Genomic DNA, 13856 nt, shown 5'->3' on the forward strand with positions numbered 1-13856 from the left:
GAATAAGTAATTATTTTCGTATTAAAAAAATATTATATGAATTATTAAGAAAAAGAGAATAATTCTATTGACAATTATAATATAAAAATAGAAATTCTGAAAATATTTTTGATAAAATACCAATTAAAATTTATAATGTTGCATTATACCAATAGAAATTATATTTAATATTATTAGAAATATATGTTTTTTATATGCACGTTAGTTACCCAAATTTAATTTTATTATTACTACAGTATATACATATATATATATATAACTCAGGAATATAGACAATATAGGTTTAAAAATATATTTTTAATTAAACATTAAACAGTTATCTTCCTAATAAACGAACAACTTCAAATAGTTGTAATTCTTAGACTGTTTTGTCATATGTTAAGCAGGATACATCAGTGGGTTGTATGATTAATATAATACTGATATTTAAAAAAAAATTTGTAGGCGTATAACAGGAACAAATTATGCTAATTCAATACTCATTTCACGAACGTACGTCAGGGTTATGCGCGGGCGAAGTTGTGTTAAAGTTTCTGGAAAGTGGGCTTTTCATTTTAAACCTTCATCACCTGAGCCGATCGCTGTGTCATTTCGCCAATTCTCTGTACTTGCTCATCGTGCACGGATCTTGCAAAGGATCTATATATCGATCATTGAATTTTAATTTAATATTTTCATTATGTTATATTATATTTAATTCTAGAACAATTAGAATTACTGTATATTTTGTATAAATTATTAAAGAATTTATTAAGAATAAATTAACAAAATGGAATATTTTCGAATTCTAATAGTAATACTAGTAGTGTTCGCTATAATGGTCAACGGCAGACAATACTCGCAATCAAGGATAATCTCATCTGGTAAAGCTCTTATATTTTTCTTCTTTCTTTTTATTAAATAATATTTAAAACATGTTTTAAAATAATTCTCTTCTTCTTTCGAAGCTGGTTGTGATAATTACACTTGTGGAGTCAATGCGAAATGTACAATAAGTCGTGGGCGTCCCGTATGTTCCTGTCTTAATCTTCATATGGGCGATCCTCTTTCACAATGTATACGTGTTGAATGTTTAAGTGAGTATATGATTCAAGAATTATATTAATATAATAAGTTTAATTTTTATTATATTATATTTATTATTAATTTTATTTTTATACAAAAATCACCAGAATTGAAAAATATGATATTTTTTTGTTTTTATTATATTTAATTAATTCTTTAATACTCCGAAGTATTTAAAATATAAATTCAATTTTAGTTAATGAAGACTGTGATGGGATTAAAACTTGTATAAATAATAAATGTGTTGATCCATGCCCTGGTTTATGTGGTATAAATGCATCATGTGAGACTAAAAATCATATACCTCGATGTTATTGCCCACCAGGATATACAGGCAATCCTTCTAGCAATTGTCATATTGCTGATCCCCGTATGTATATGAATATAATCAAGAGCAACAAATAACTGTATACTTATTAATATTTTTATTATTAATTGATAAAATGTTTTTCATTCTAATATATAGAAGCAGCATGTAAACCTAGTCCATGCGGAGAAAATACAAAATGTGAGGTAATTAATGAAATACCAGTTTGTACTTGCCTTCCTGGTTATAAAGGATCACCTTTATCTAGATGTCGTCATGAATGTGAAAATGACGATGAATGTCCTAATCATCTAGCATGTTCATCCTTATTTAAATGTGAAAGTCCATGTAAATGCGGTAAAAATGCTAATTGCGATGTTACCAATCATCTTGCCAAATGCACATGTCCGCATGTAAGTTTGTTTATAATAGAAATAATAATTAATTTAGTCATTATCTATGTATTTTATGGTTTTATAGAATTGGTTAGGAAATCCATATCTTTCATGCCATCCAGAATGTACTACTCATTCTGATTGTCCAACTAGCAAACCTGCTTGTCTCTATCAAAAGTGTGTAAATCCTTGTGACGGAGTATGTGGAGTAAATGCTGATTGTAATTTACGTGATATTACCCCTGTATGCAGTTGTCCAAAACACATGACAGGGAATCCTTTTGTGTATTGCAGAAATTTTGAACCAAGTATGTAATAAGTTTCAAAAGCATTATCATTAAAATATTTTCTTTAATATAAGCGTTTAACATGTTATATTTTCAGGAGATCTTTGCGAACCAAATCCTTGTGGTGTAGATGCTGTTTGTACGCCTGGTCATGATAATACAGGTAAAGAAAGACCAGTTTGTACATGTCCTACTGGTTACATTGGTAATGCTCTAAAAGTATGTCAAAGAGGAGAATGCCTTAGCGATAATGAATGTCCCGATAATCGAGCCTGCATAGATTTCACTTGTCAAAATCCATGTACTGGTTATGAGTGTGGACCAAATGCCATTTGCACGCCAAGGCGTCATATTGCTGTTTGTACTTGTCCTGATGGAACACGGGGTGATGCACTTTTTAATTGCAATCCAATTGATAGTAGATCTGCATATTATGCAAAGTCTAATCGGTATCGCTCTTATTGAATCGAACGGAATTTTTATGTGAATATTAATATGCAAAAAAAAAGAAAAATAGAAAAAATGCAGAATAATGACGTAAAACTAAAAGTATATTTTTATTCATAATTTCGATGCTTCTTTTATGCATTTTCACATATAAAAACGTAATATAATAATATCAGATATAATTTTACATTTACTTTTTTCCATATCATAATAAAAAATTTATATATATATTAACTTGAATTCAAATATCGTGCCACAATTCCGCGCATCGTAATGTTACAAATATTTCAGAAATATAAAGTGCCGAACAAAGTATTTTTATTAAAAATTGTATTCACCTTGTACTACAAATAATTATAAAATGGTATAATATATAATAATAAATTTAATAATTGATATTCAATAATAATCGAATAAATATTAGTATGAAAAAAAAAAATATAAAATATAAAATATAATGATTATTACCTCGTCTATAAATGCACTTACTAGTTTTGTACAGATGGCGGTACTGTCACAATATCGCTCTTTTAACAATAATATAAATTGTTTTCAACAATAACGTAAGTGATATTAATTATTTTCATTATGTTAATTTGCCTTTCTTTTTTTTTTCCTTGTGTGAAAATAACAATATTTTAAATTTCCAATATACATTATAATCAAATTATACATTATAATCAAAAGTAGATAAATAAAATTTTTTCAGATAAATAAAGTGTGTTTCTTCGTTCTTGTGGCACTTTGTTTTATAAATACGTTCCTAAGTTAATTACATACACCTATATATGTTAGAATGTAGTGATAGGTATATCGAACTTTCTTCAATTTCAACGACGTAATAAAGACGTAACGAACGAACCGTGAAATGTAACGTGACATTTTGGCACATTTTATCGTTATACGATAAAAATCCTTTAGAAAATAATTTTGATTATTATAAAGATTTAATTTCTTAACGTGAAGGTGTATTCTTACGGATTAGCCCGTTGGGCTCTTTCGGCCCAAGAGACTGGAGAGATGTCGATTCGGGCCGCAACTTATCGTCTCATACAAAATGGTCGGGTCTTACTACGTACCCTTAGAAATAAAGAAAATTTATGTTCTAACGATTATCCGAAGAATTACCTCAACAAGATACACGTTGTGCAAGTAGGTGAGTCACGAAAACATTTTTTTTTTTATTTTAAACCTGCTCTATCAAGGTCATTAAGATTTTGACAAGAAAATATTTAAATTTTGAACTGTTATGGTCATAATTATATAGTTCTATTAATACTTCATTATAAGTATACCATATATTGTGTATATGTCATGTGCATATCCAACAAGATGTATAGCATCAAAAACAGAAAATAGTATGTAGGAAAGTAATTCTTATGGGTATTATTTTTTTGTAGAATTTAAAATGAATGACTAATACTTACAAACATTTTATTAATAATATTAGTAACATCTTAATCTTTTTTTCTTTTTTTAAAATAAATTTAGGCAAATCCCAGGGCCATCAGCCCCAAGGGAATAGCACTAATGTCTCCACAACAGGTAGACATTTTGGGTTCTTGGGATCCCATGCAAGACGTTTATTTGTTGATAATATCTTAAAAAGAGTCACAAGTAGGCTTGCTGCTGATTTACGAAAACGTGCAGCTAGACGTCTTGTGTTCGGTGATTCTGCTCCATTTTTTGCACTTGTTGGTACATCGTTAGCATCAGGAAGTGGAATATTAACGAAAGATGATGAATTGGAAGGAGTTTGCTGGGAAATTCGTGTATGATAAATTTTATAGACTAAATAAAATATATGTTTATATGTTACTATGGATATTTCTATGTGTTTAGGAAGCAATGTCAAAATTGCAATGGAACTTGCCTCAAAATGATAAAAATTATGATATAACTAAAACCGATGAAGATGGTATAAGTTTGAAAGATTTTGAAATTGGTCCTATCATTGCTAAAGGTTGCTCTGCTGCTGTATATTCAGCAAGATATAAAGAAACTACGCATATTGAAAACGTCATTCAATCAGATACTAATGGCAAGAATAAAGATGTACATTTATTTCCTTTGGCATTAAAAATGATGTTCAATTATGATGCAGAATCAAATGCAACAATAATACTTAGAGCTATGTATCGTGAAACTATTCCTGCCAGGAATCGGTATAACAACGAAGAATTAGCAGAATGGGAACAAAGGATGGCTGAAAATATGTCTGTGTTACCTCCTCATCCTAATATTGTAGTAATGTATTCTGTATTTGCTGATACAGTCCCAGCTTTACCAGGGTCATGGGTAATATATCCTGATGCTTTACCAGCACGAATTAATCCTCATGGATCTGGCAGAAATATGAGCCTTTTTTTGTTGATGAAAAGGTTTGTACTTATTCCAAAAAATAAACCAAATAGAATTCTATATATTGTAAAATTTATTGAGCATAGACAATTATTTCTTTTAGATACGACACTACTTTGAAAGAATATTTATATACACACACTGTGAATATACGCGAATCAATACTATTATTAGCTCAGCTATTGGAAGGAATTGCACACTTAAATGCTCATGGCATAGCACACAGGTACACTGTTATATCTTGTTATAAATGATTCCATACTTCATTATCAGGTATCCAATTGTAATTGAAATTAAGTTCATTTTGCAAGTTATTAAAATTATATCTTTGTCCAAGTAATTTGATATTTCATAAGATATATGAAGCATATTAAGAATGAATCATGATATCATTTGTCATAATTTTTTTTGTTAATATTAATGTCAATATACTATGTATTTTTATTAATCATTTAATCATCTTTATCTATCATTTTTTTTCTATGATACAACAGAGACCTCAAGAGTGATAATATACTACTTGATTTATCAGAGGAGACTGATAATTGCCCTTCTTTGGTAATCACTGATTTTGGCTGTTGTTTAGCCGATAAAACTTATAGTTTATATATGCCTTATAATACTGACAACATCGACAAAGGTGGCAATATAGCACTAATGGCACCAGAGGTTATATCAGCAAAACCAGGGCCTTTCACAAGTATAAATTATACTAAAGCAGATCTTTGGACTGCTGGCACTATAGCTTATGAAATTTTTGGTGAAAAGAATCCATTCCTTGAAAGTTCTGATGAAAAGGCTGTACTTAAAAATCATTGTTATAAAGAGCAGCATCTTCCTTCACTTTCAAATGATGTTCCAAATATTATTGTTGCTTTGATAAATAATATGCTTTCGAGAAATTTTTCTAAGGTTCGTGAAATACTAAAGTTTAAAAAATTGTATGTACAGAAAAATATAATGGTATAATATATATTTTATACTCTTTGATTACAGAGACACACTACAGAAATGGCAGCAACAATAATGCAATTGTATTTATGGGCACCTAGTTCATGGTTTAGAACTGAAGGCAAAGTACCTTCTAGTAATGAAGTATGTATTTCTATATTCTTTATCTATATTACGAATTTTATATCTCATTAATATTTAAAAAATTTTGCTTTTACTATAGATCATGGAGTGGCTACTGTGTTTGACAACCAAAGTCCTTTGTGAAGGCCGTAATAGTTCACTGTTATTAAGAAAAACATTAAATGATGAAAATGAACAAAGTTCCTATCGACAATTGTTATCAACACGTTCATCTGGAAGACGCACAATGCCAGAATATCAATTGATTGCCAGTTTTCTCGGTAGAGTTACTCTCTCAAATGTTAGAAATGCTTTACGATGGATACAAAAAAATATTTAATAACTGTATTGTTTTAAAACAAACAATATAAAGTTACTTACTTCTATTATTTATAAAAACACACAATTGTATTACACAAAGAACTCTGTTTTATTTATATGATATAGAACAGTTGTTAATAAGATCGATATTAGTCTTGAAACATCAGTTGTGAAAAATTTTTTAATGTTTTATCTTTACTATTCTGCAAACATATTGTCGACTTTTGTTTTTTTTAAAGTATATTTTTGATACTTCAAAGAAAACAAAAAAAAAGTTAATGTGACGCTATTACATATGTAAAATAAAAAGCAATAATAAAAATAACAAATTTAAAATTTCTCTAGCTTATAAATTATATAATGTTAACATTTATGATCTACTTAAAGCTTTCAAGTAAAATGTTTTTAAATTTTGATTGAACAGTTCACATTAAAGCATTCTTGTATAAAAGATTCTTTAATACTATGTTCTGCAATACTTATCGGCAAGAGTTATTTTTTATTAAAACATACGTGAATATAGCATATTATGCTTAATATATTTCAATATTTTAAAGAAATATTGCTGTAATGTTGAATTTAATGGTTTTTTACATTTATAGATTATGCAAAATTAAAATCTTGTGAATTATAATATAAATCAATTAAATATGTTATTTTTTCTCAGATAATTAATTTAATTTTGATAAAATGTATATATTGGCATCAATTCTGTATAATAATGTAAAATAAAATTTGTAAATATCACAAGTGAAGATATTCTGACTTTATTTTTATTTTATTTTGATTTTCAAATACAATGAATAAGTAATTTATATTTTATATTATTTTATTCTATACAAATAATGTTTCTTCATATTTCAAAATCTTCTATATAAAATTTTTCAATCTAAATCTACTAATAATCGAATTTTAGAGATATTTTTTAGATACTGAAAATTTTTATTAGGCTTGAAAATTTATTTCTATTGAAAAATTTTAATCAGCAAATTATACACAATAATCCATATAATATAAATTTTTACATAATGTTATTATTTTGAAAATTACTGCTTACAATATTTTATTTCTGTTATATATAATACAAAATAAAATATAATATATAAGCTTCATTAGGTTTGCTTTATGCTGTATATAACATAAAGTGACATAAAATTTGCAATACGAACAACCAATAAATATAACTTAATTATACATAATCTATATATTTTATCTAACATTACGTTTTATCTTGATATATAAAAGTAGCATCTAACATCCGTTGTACTACATGAAATTCACAGTGAGTTTCAGGTAAATATCTTGATATTTTGTGGATTAATTCTATGGTATCATTGTTGGAACAGTTTGTAAGAATTAATTCTGACATATCCTATAAAAAAATATATACAAATTATATTAGCAATACTCTTTAACTATTTAATATGTAATATTAATGTGTGAACTTACTAAACTTTCAAGATATTTAATTAGTGTTGTACTTATTCGTGAAACTTCTTCTAATAAATCTGGTGATTTTGAAAGATATGCCATCATTCTTCTTCCAGCTATAGGCAATAAATCTGTAGCTAATTTTTCAGTGTTGTTCACAGCTGCAGCAACCTAATTGAATATGATTACACAATGTAAATGTCTTTTTAATTACCTACTGCTTTAAATATTGGAGGTAGTAATTTACTGTGTTATAATAAAATGTTATTACAGAGAAAGAACAAGAAAATAAACATGTTTAAACTATTTAATTACCTCTTCTGCTAATCTATCAAATCCATTAATATAAAGTTGACAAACTTGATGAATCCTTAATTCATCACTATTTAATTTCCACATAGAACCCAATGTTTGACATCTGCTCATCCAGAGTACAGCTTGCGTAGAACTTAATGTTTTCCCATCTACAGTTTCTTGATGAATGAAATCCATAGAAGCTGTAATTACATGACGTAAAAATTCTAAACGTAAACTATCTTTCCTATCATCATGATTCCAAGTAAACATTATTTTATCTGATATATCTTGAAAAAAGTATGGTTGAGTCTGAAAAATAATAAAAACATAATTATTTATTTTTTATTGATTATTAATGATATTAAAAACAAAATTCTCATGTATATTATTCTTACCACTCCTTCAAATAAATTATTCAGAGGCTTTGATATCTTTAGGTTGAAATATGCCATCATGTATAAAATATTAGTTATCTGCAAATGTAGTATAATTAATTCGTACCATGCTGGTGTTTGTGATAGAGCTGAAAGTGCAAATGGTTGTAGTCCAGATGATTGACCTTCCCATAATTCTTCTGATTTAAGTAATATATTATTACTTGTTTGCAGTATTTCAGCCTATAATATTTACACCATTTAATAAATAAAGATAAAGTTTTTAATCGAAATTACTAATCAATTTTAACCTTATAATATGAAATAGATTGTTATATCTTACTTCACTAAATATATCAAAGAATGTAACACAATGTTGCAAGAATGTAACTAATTGCTTGTCAGAAAGTCCAGTTTCTTGTATAGATAATCTCTCCTTTGGTAGTTTCCCTAGCTTATTCATGATTTTTCCAGCTGCTTCCATCCTCTTTTTTATATGTAATGTCCACAAAAGACAGCAAACACCTGTCAGTATAATTTCTATCATTTCAGTATTCAAATATATATACATATATAGATATATATATACACATACACACATATTTTATATATATATATATATATATATATATATATATATAAAGTTAAAATCTTTATAATATAATGTGAAAATGGTTTTTACCATGCTGCATTTGTTTCATAGGTATATGACGCAAAACAGTTAGAGCTGCTTCAAGACCTTCTAACTCTGAGACATTCTTATTCCAAGCCATAGCAAATTCCCAACATAAATTTGCAAGAAGTACGCTGCTTGTTAAACTATATGGAAAGTGATGTTTCAACAAAGTCAATTTTTCTAGAAATAATAAAAATGTCACTTGAAGATTAAATTATAACATCAAATCTTACTGCTTGCAAAGTATATCTTGCCTAGCACCCACGCTTGTGCTGTTGTGTTTGTAGCTGGCTCTGTTTGATTTTCTACAGATGAAGAAGGTGTATCATCTATTGCATCTTCTTGTAAATTAATACCAGATACTTCTTTCTCAGGTACTACATTTTCTACAAAATGCAATTGTTCAAATTCAATGTCAGCCATATCTACCAATTGTGCAGGATGTACACCTGTTGAACTTAACCATTTTGCAACAATTTCAGAAACGGAACCTAAAATCATAGATGAAAATATATATTCTCTACAATAATATTTATTATATCAGAAAAGTAATTAAATTAGAACCTTTTCCATTAGATAAAATCATTCCCAAGGAAATATTTTGTATTTCAAAAGGTAATTTAAAAAAGTCAGTTGTTTGATCTCTCAAAGGTTGTTGCCTAAAATATTTTATTATAATAGATACTTTTATATAATACTGTTATTTTATGCTTATACTTTATACATATATTTTTTTGTAATTTTTACCTTACAACTGCATTTAAAACCATAACATCTTCAAGGTTTCCTATAAGTAAAGTAAATTGACATGTATCCTTACTAACATTTTCCCATTCACTTATAGAATTATGTACTTCTTCATGTTTAGTTTCTTCATTACTTATTTCCTCTTTTGCTTGTGAATCATTATTACTATCATCAGCATCATTTTTGTTACTATCATAAGTTTCTTCTGTAGTATTATATGTCTTATCTTTATACTTTTCTAATGTTACAGCAACTGCTCTACATGCTAATGCTGCAGTATATGCATGTAGAGGATTTAAAGATTCAGTTAAAATAGTACGTACATCTTTCCACCATAAAGAATTCTCATTACAGTCGACACATATTTCTTCTATACCTATTGAAGTCAAAAAATGTTTATTAAAAAAATCTTTACTTATAGTTTTCGTTTTTCATTGATTGCCTTGGAACTCACTATTTAATGAACAAATAACATGCAATAATCGTGTAAATTGTATTAGTGTTGATTCTAATCTTCTATCACCCTCTTTGTACATCCAATAAATTAATACAAGCTGCATAAAAACATGTGGCTGAATATTACTATTTGCAGCAGCAGTTTTCCATGTTTCAATAGTTTCATGAAAAGACATACACTTTTCAAAAATCAATACAGCTAAAACATACACAGTTATATATGATAAAATATGAAACAAGATAATTTGCATGAATAGGAATAGAAAACTAATTAGTATCTTAATTCAATACTCACAAATTTGGTATTTCTTTTCTAATTTAATGTCTTTCTGTAAAACTGCTAAATTTGATACACCAAAATCAAAACACATCAAGAAGTTAAAAAATTTTCTTTCATTATCATTAAATTTCACTTTACATCCAGATTTAACATTGTCATGTTCTATATTATATATAGTTTTATGTAATGTTAATATTCTATCAACTTCATGTTCAGAAATTAATAATGTTAAAACTAGCATTTCAGTATTTGAATTTTCATGATCAGACGATTCAATTGACTTTACTGTATTTTCTAAATCAGTATTAATAATGAACATATAAAATGTTATTATTTTCTGTAATTGCACAGTTAATTTATATACAATTTTTGCTGCTGATTCCATGATATTCAGATCTAGAATAAAAAAGATAAATTTTTGTGTTTACAATTCAATTGTTTTCTATATTTTCTATATATAATATATTAATGCTAATACATTCTTCATAAAATGCTTTTTCCATATACATTATATATAAAGTACTAGAACAAATTTTAATTTTCTTTGGTAAATTAAAAAATGTTCATACCTGATCCATCAAATGTTTTGGCGAAACAATTTGTAGCAGCTAGTAATGCATCAGGTAAAATATCCTTAGTATTCATTAATAATTCTAGTGTTTGCAATCTGACCTCATTTGTTTTTATAGCTAAGCACACATTGCAAACTTCTGTAATTAATTTTTCTTTATCAAAATCTTCCTCTCTTAGAAAATTTTTCAATTTACGAAGAAGATATATATCACACGCCTTTTTAGCATTTTTACTACTAAGTGCAAAATGAAATGGAACAATTATTTCTTTTAATCCTCCAAGGGGATCCATAAATACACAAGTATGTTGTGCTTCATTCTTGTTTAAGTTTGTAGTTTCATTTATACCTAGCAGGCCATAATTAATGTACAGCAATCTATAATCATATATTATAAATACAGTATTGGTATGAATATTTTTAAGAGCAATAATTAATGCAGGAAATAAATTTAATTGACTTACCGTCCATTTTTACTGGCAGTAAAGGTTGTAATTTTGGGACCTTGCTGAATTCCCCATATATCTATTACACCCTTCTTTGGAGCATAAATAACTAAAAACAATGTGTTCCGAACTTGTGATGTGCGTACACTTTTATTAGAATTCTTATGTATTCCAGAGTATTTGTCTTCTCCAACTTCAATCCATCCACATTGTGCATCACGATATCCTTTCCACATTCTTATTGCGACACCTCTTTTATTGTCTACTAATGTTACTCTACCGATTGCATCTGTTACAGCTGATAACATTTTATTTGGACTACAAACAATGGAATCACCTTCTCTCATTAGATCACTTATGCTGTACCTACAGCTCAATGTCTCAGTAGATTCTTGACTATTATTCTTAGTGATTTCAAGTGATGTAGAAGTTTTTGAATTGCTTCGAAACCAACTATTCATAGAATAAGTTATTGTTTTATACTTTGTATATACAATATTGTAGAATCATTAAATACTTACGGAACAGCAGTTCCAATAGCATTTACTAATTTACTGGCCATTGCAGCAGCAACGTCAGATAAAACAGGAGCATTGCCACCTTCTAATGCATAATGAAAACCAATAAACGGTCTTTTACCAGTAGCCATAACCAAATTATGTTGTGGAGCACTAGATCTATATAATGCATTATATCCACCACATAAGGAAGCAGTCATTAAATGATTAAAACTGCTCACAGATGTTGTACCAATAATTTCAACATCATTTGTGATATCTTGATTTCTGAATTCCCATTTCTTGTATGATAAGGTAGTAGCTGGAGATATATCATTACATTTAGCTTGCACTGCAATTGAAGTAATATTAATAAAAGAAATTTTACAAATATAATGTACATAACTCAATAATATATACCTCTAGCTAAATGATTCCTGCATGCTCGTAAAGTTGAAAATAATGGAAAACCCTGCAGTATACATATGATACTTCTATAAATTATATACAATTCTTCCAATGGTTGCTTACTGATTGAATTCCTATGAACGGAAGATGACTGACATTTTATTCCAATAATTGGTTCATTATGTAGTTGTTGCTCTAATAGTAATGCACCTGTCTTGAGATATAAAAAATAAATTTGAATTAAATTGTATTAACAATAATAACATTATTAACTTACTTCTGTATAAAATCTCAAAAAGCCATTATTGAATCCTACTGCTATACATGTCCAATCAGGATTGTTACCTGCACTTACTTTACCCAGTGATATCAGAGGTAAACATATTATCGAAGTAACCCATTCACTAAACAAATGATTTAATAAATGATTTAATCATTTTTTTTTAAATCAAAAATATGGTTTTTTTTGTTATATTAAATACTTGCTTTTGATTTTCTGCAACTATTCCATTCCACACAATGTGAAATTTATTTTTTAATTCACTTGGTTCCTGCGAGTCCCACTTTGCTAAAAGTATATAATTTGTTTACTTAACAGATACTTTCTTAATTATCCTTTGCTCCTTTGTTATTATACTTACATATTAATATGATCATTTTAGTATTTTGTGCCAGTGCAAGAACATCACCGGCAGATGAAAGAGAGACAAAATAATCTTGTAAAGGTAATTCATGACTTGCAACAAATTCAGCTAAAGAAGACAAGATATTTATTGAATTTTAAAGAAAAACATTCTCCATTGTTTTTATTTCCATAAGAAACGAATAATAAAGGAACTCACGTCTGACAACAGCATCTCCAGAAAGTATTTCTTTGACTTTGTTCACGTCTTTTAAATTGCCAATTGTTTTTATTTGACAAGACATCGGTATTCACTATTATTTATACGTATTACCACGATATGTTAAAAGTCAGATATTTTTGTATGCGGATAAAGGCTATATGGAATGTATAAAAACACAATATTATACATGTACGTTGTAGGGGAAAGTAACGTATGTAGAAAAGTAAAGGATATCAATTATTCTCTTATTATCCATAGGTGCGCTAAAATCGCTACCTTTTATGCAAAATGCACTTATGTTACTATCTTATTTTGTATGATACTTTAAAATATCTATTGATAATATTTCAACATTAATATATATTCGAACATTCATAGTAATGTCACTGAGAAGATAAAAAATAAATGTGAATGTACAAAATCTATGTAAGGTCTTTACTTAGTTAAAAATGAATATATGATATAAACTAGTTCAAATTAGTTTTATTCATGAGGACTAGATGGCAATACTTGTTACTTACTAATAAAATTTTCCTTCATGGATCTTCATATATAGTAATTTTCTTATGAT

The 13856-nt window shown here is 27.6% G+C and overlaps 3 protein-coding genes across 4 annotated transcripts; 2 read left to right on the forward strand and 1 right to left on the reverse strand.

The window, feature by feature from the left end:
- The first annotated feature begins 229 nt into the window (after positions 1-229).
- LOC124949763 (neurogenic locus notch homolog protein 1) lies at positions 230-3038 on the forward strand. The gene is made up of 6 exons (XM_047495429.1): positions 230-863; positions 948-1076; positions 1262-1435; positions 1532-1785; positions 1853-2075; positions 2152-3038. The coding sequence occupies exons 1-6, from the start codon at positions 770-772 to the stop codon at positions 2517-2519; spliced, it is 1242 nt and encodes a 413-aa protein (XP_047351385.1). The 5' UTR covers positions 230-769; the 3' UTR covers positions 2520-3038.
- A 290-nt stretch (positions 3039-3328) lies between these two features.
- LOC124949762 (serine/threonine-protein kinase Pink1, mitochondrial) lies at positions 3329-6596 on the forward strand. The gene is made up of 7 exons (XM_047495428.1): positions 3329-3657; positions 3993-4273; positions 4344-4882; positions 4966-5088; positions 5357-5774; positions 5859-5957; positions 6037-6596. Exons 1-7 carry the CDS (start codon positions 3522-3524, stop codon positions 6274-6276), a joined length of 1836 nt encoding a protein of 611 aa, XP_047351384.1. The 5' UTR covers positions 3329-3521; the 3' UTR covers positions 6277-6596.
- Positions 6597-7138: 542 nt separating this feature from the next.
- On the reverse strand, positions 7139-13714 carry LOC124949841 (rab3 GTPase-activating protein non-catalytic subunit). Of its 2 annotated transcripts, XM_047495573.1 has the most exons (20): positions 13562-13712; positions 13283-13439; positions 13082-13192; positions 12927-13008; positions 12718-12844; positions 12453-12654; positions 12057-12384; positions 11554-11988; positions 11088-11467; positions 10534-10914; positions 10237-10437; positions 9783-10158; positions 9600-9694; positions 9290-9526; positions 9042-9215; positions 8703-8884; positions 8381-8602; positions 8004-8294; positions 7707-7859; positions 7139-7629 (listed from the first exon to the last, which is right to left on the reverse strand). In XM_047495573.1, exons 2-20 carry the CDS (start codon positions 13365-13367, stop codon positions 7477-7479), a joined length of 4215 nt encoding a protein of 1404 aa, XP_047351529.1. In that variant the 5' UTR covers positions 13368-13439; positions 13562-13712; the 3' UTR covers positions 7139-7476. The 2 variants fall into 2 exon arrangements, 1 of the variants encoding a protein (XP_047351529.1); XR_007101175.1 differs by lacking the exon at positions 7139-7629 and having other exon boundaries at positions 7778-7859; positions 8004-8185; positions 8487-8602; positions 13283-13714.
- Between the last annotated feature and the right edge of the window lie 142 nt (positions 13715-13856).

This window comes from Vespa velutina, chromosome 6 (assembly GCF_912470025.1).
Source record: "Vespa velutina chromosome 6, iVesVel2.1, whole genome shotgun sequence".
Classification (NCBI taxonomy): Eukaryota; Metazoa; Arthropoda; class Insecta; order Hymenoptera; family Vespidae; genus Vespa; species Vespa velutina.

Bases quoted from the DNA above. Each gene is read 5' to 3' on its own strand.
- LOC124949763 (XM_047495429.1), top strand. From the start codon at position 770: ATGGAATATTTTCGAATTCTAATAGTAATACTAGTAGTGTTCGCTATA. The intron at 1,436-1,531 runs GTATGTATATGA...TCTAATATATAG, and splicing joins TTGTCATATTGCTGATCCCC to AAGCAGCATGTAAACCTAGT. The intron at 2,076-2,151 runs GTATGTAATAAG...TTATATTTTCAG, and splicing joins TTGCAGAAATTTTGAACCAA to GAGATCTTTGCGAACCAAAT.
- LOC124949762 (XM_047495428.1), top strand. From the start codon at position 3,522: ATGTCGATTCGGGCCGCAACTTATCGTCTCATACAAAATGGTCGGGTC. The intron at 3,658-3,992 runs GTGAGTCACGAA...AAATAAATTTAG, and splicing joins GATACACGTTGTGCAAGTAG to GCAAATCCCAGGGCCATCAG. The intron at 5,958-6,036 runs GTATGTATTTCT...CTTTTACTATAG, and splicing joins AAGTACCTTCTAGTAATGAA to ATCATGGAGTGGCTACTGTG.
- LOC124949841 (XM_047495573.1), bottom strand. From the start codon at position 13,367: ATGTCTTGTCAAATAAAAACAATTGGCAATTTAAAAGACGTGAACAAA. The intron at 9,527-9,599 runs GTTCTAATTTAA...CTATGATTTTAG, and splicing joins GATTTTATCTAATGGAAAAG to GTTCCGTTTCTGAAATTGTT. The intron at 8,295-8,380 runs GTAAGAATAATA...ATTATTTTTCAG, and splicing joins ATAATTTATTTGAAGGAGTG to ACTCAACCATACTTTTTTCA.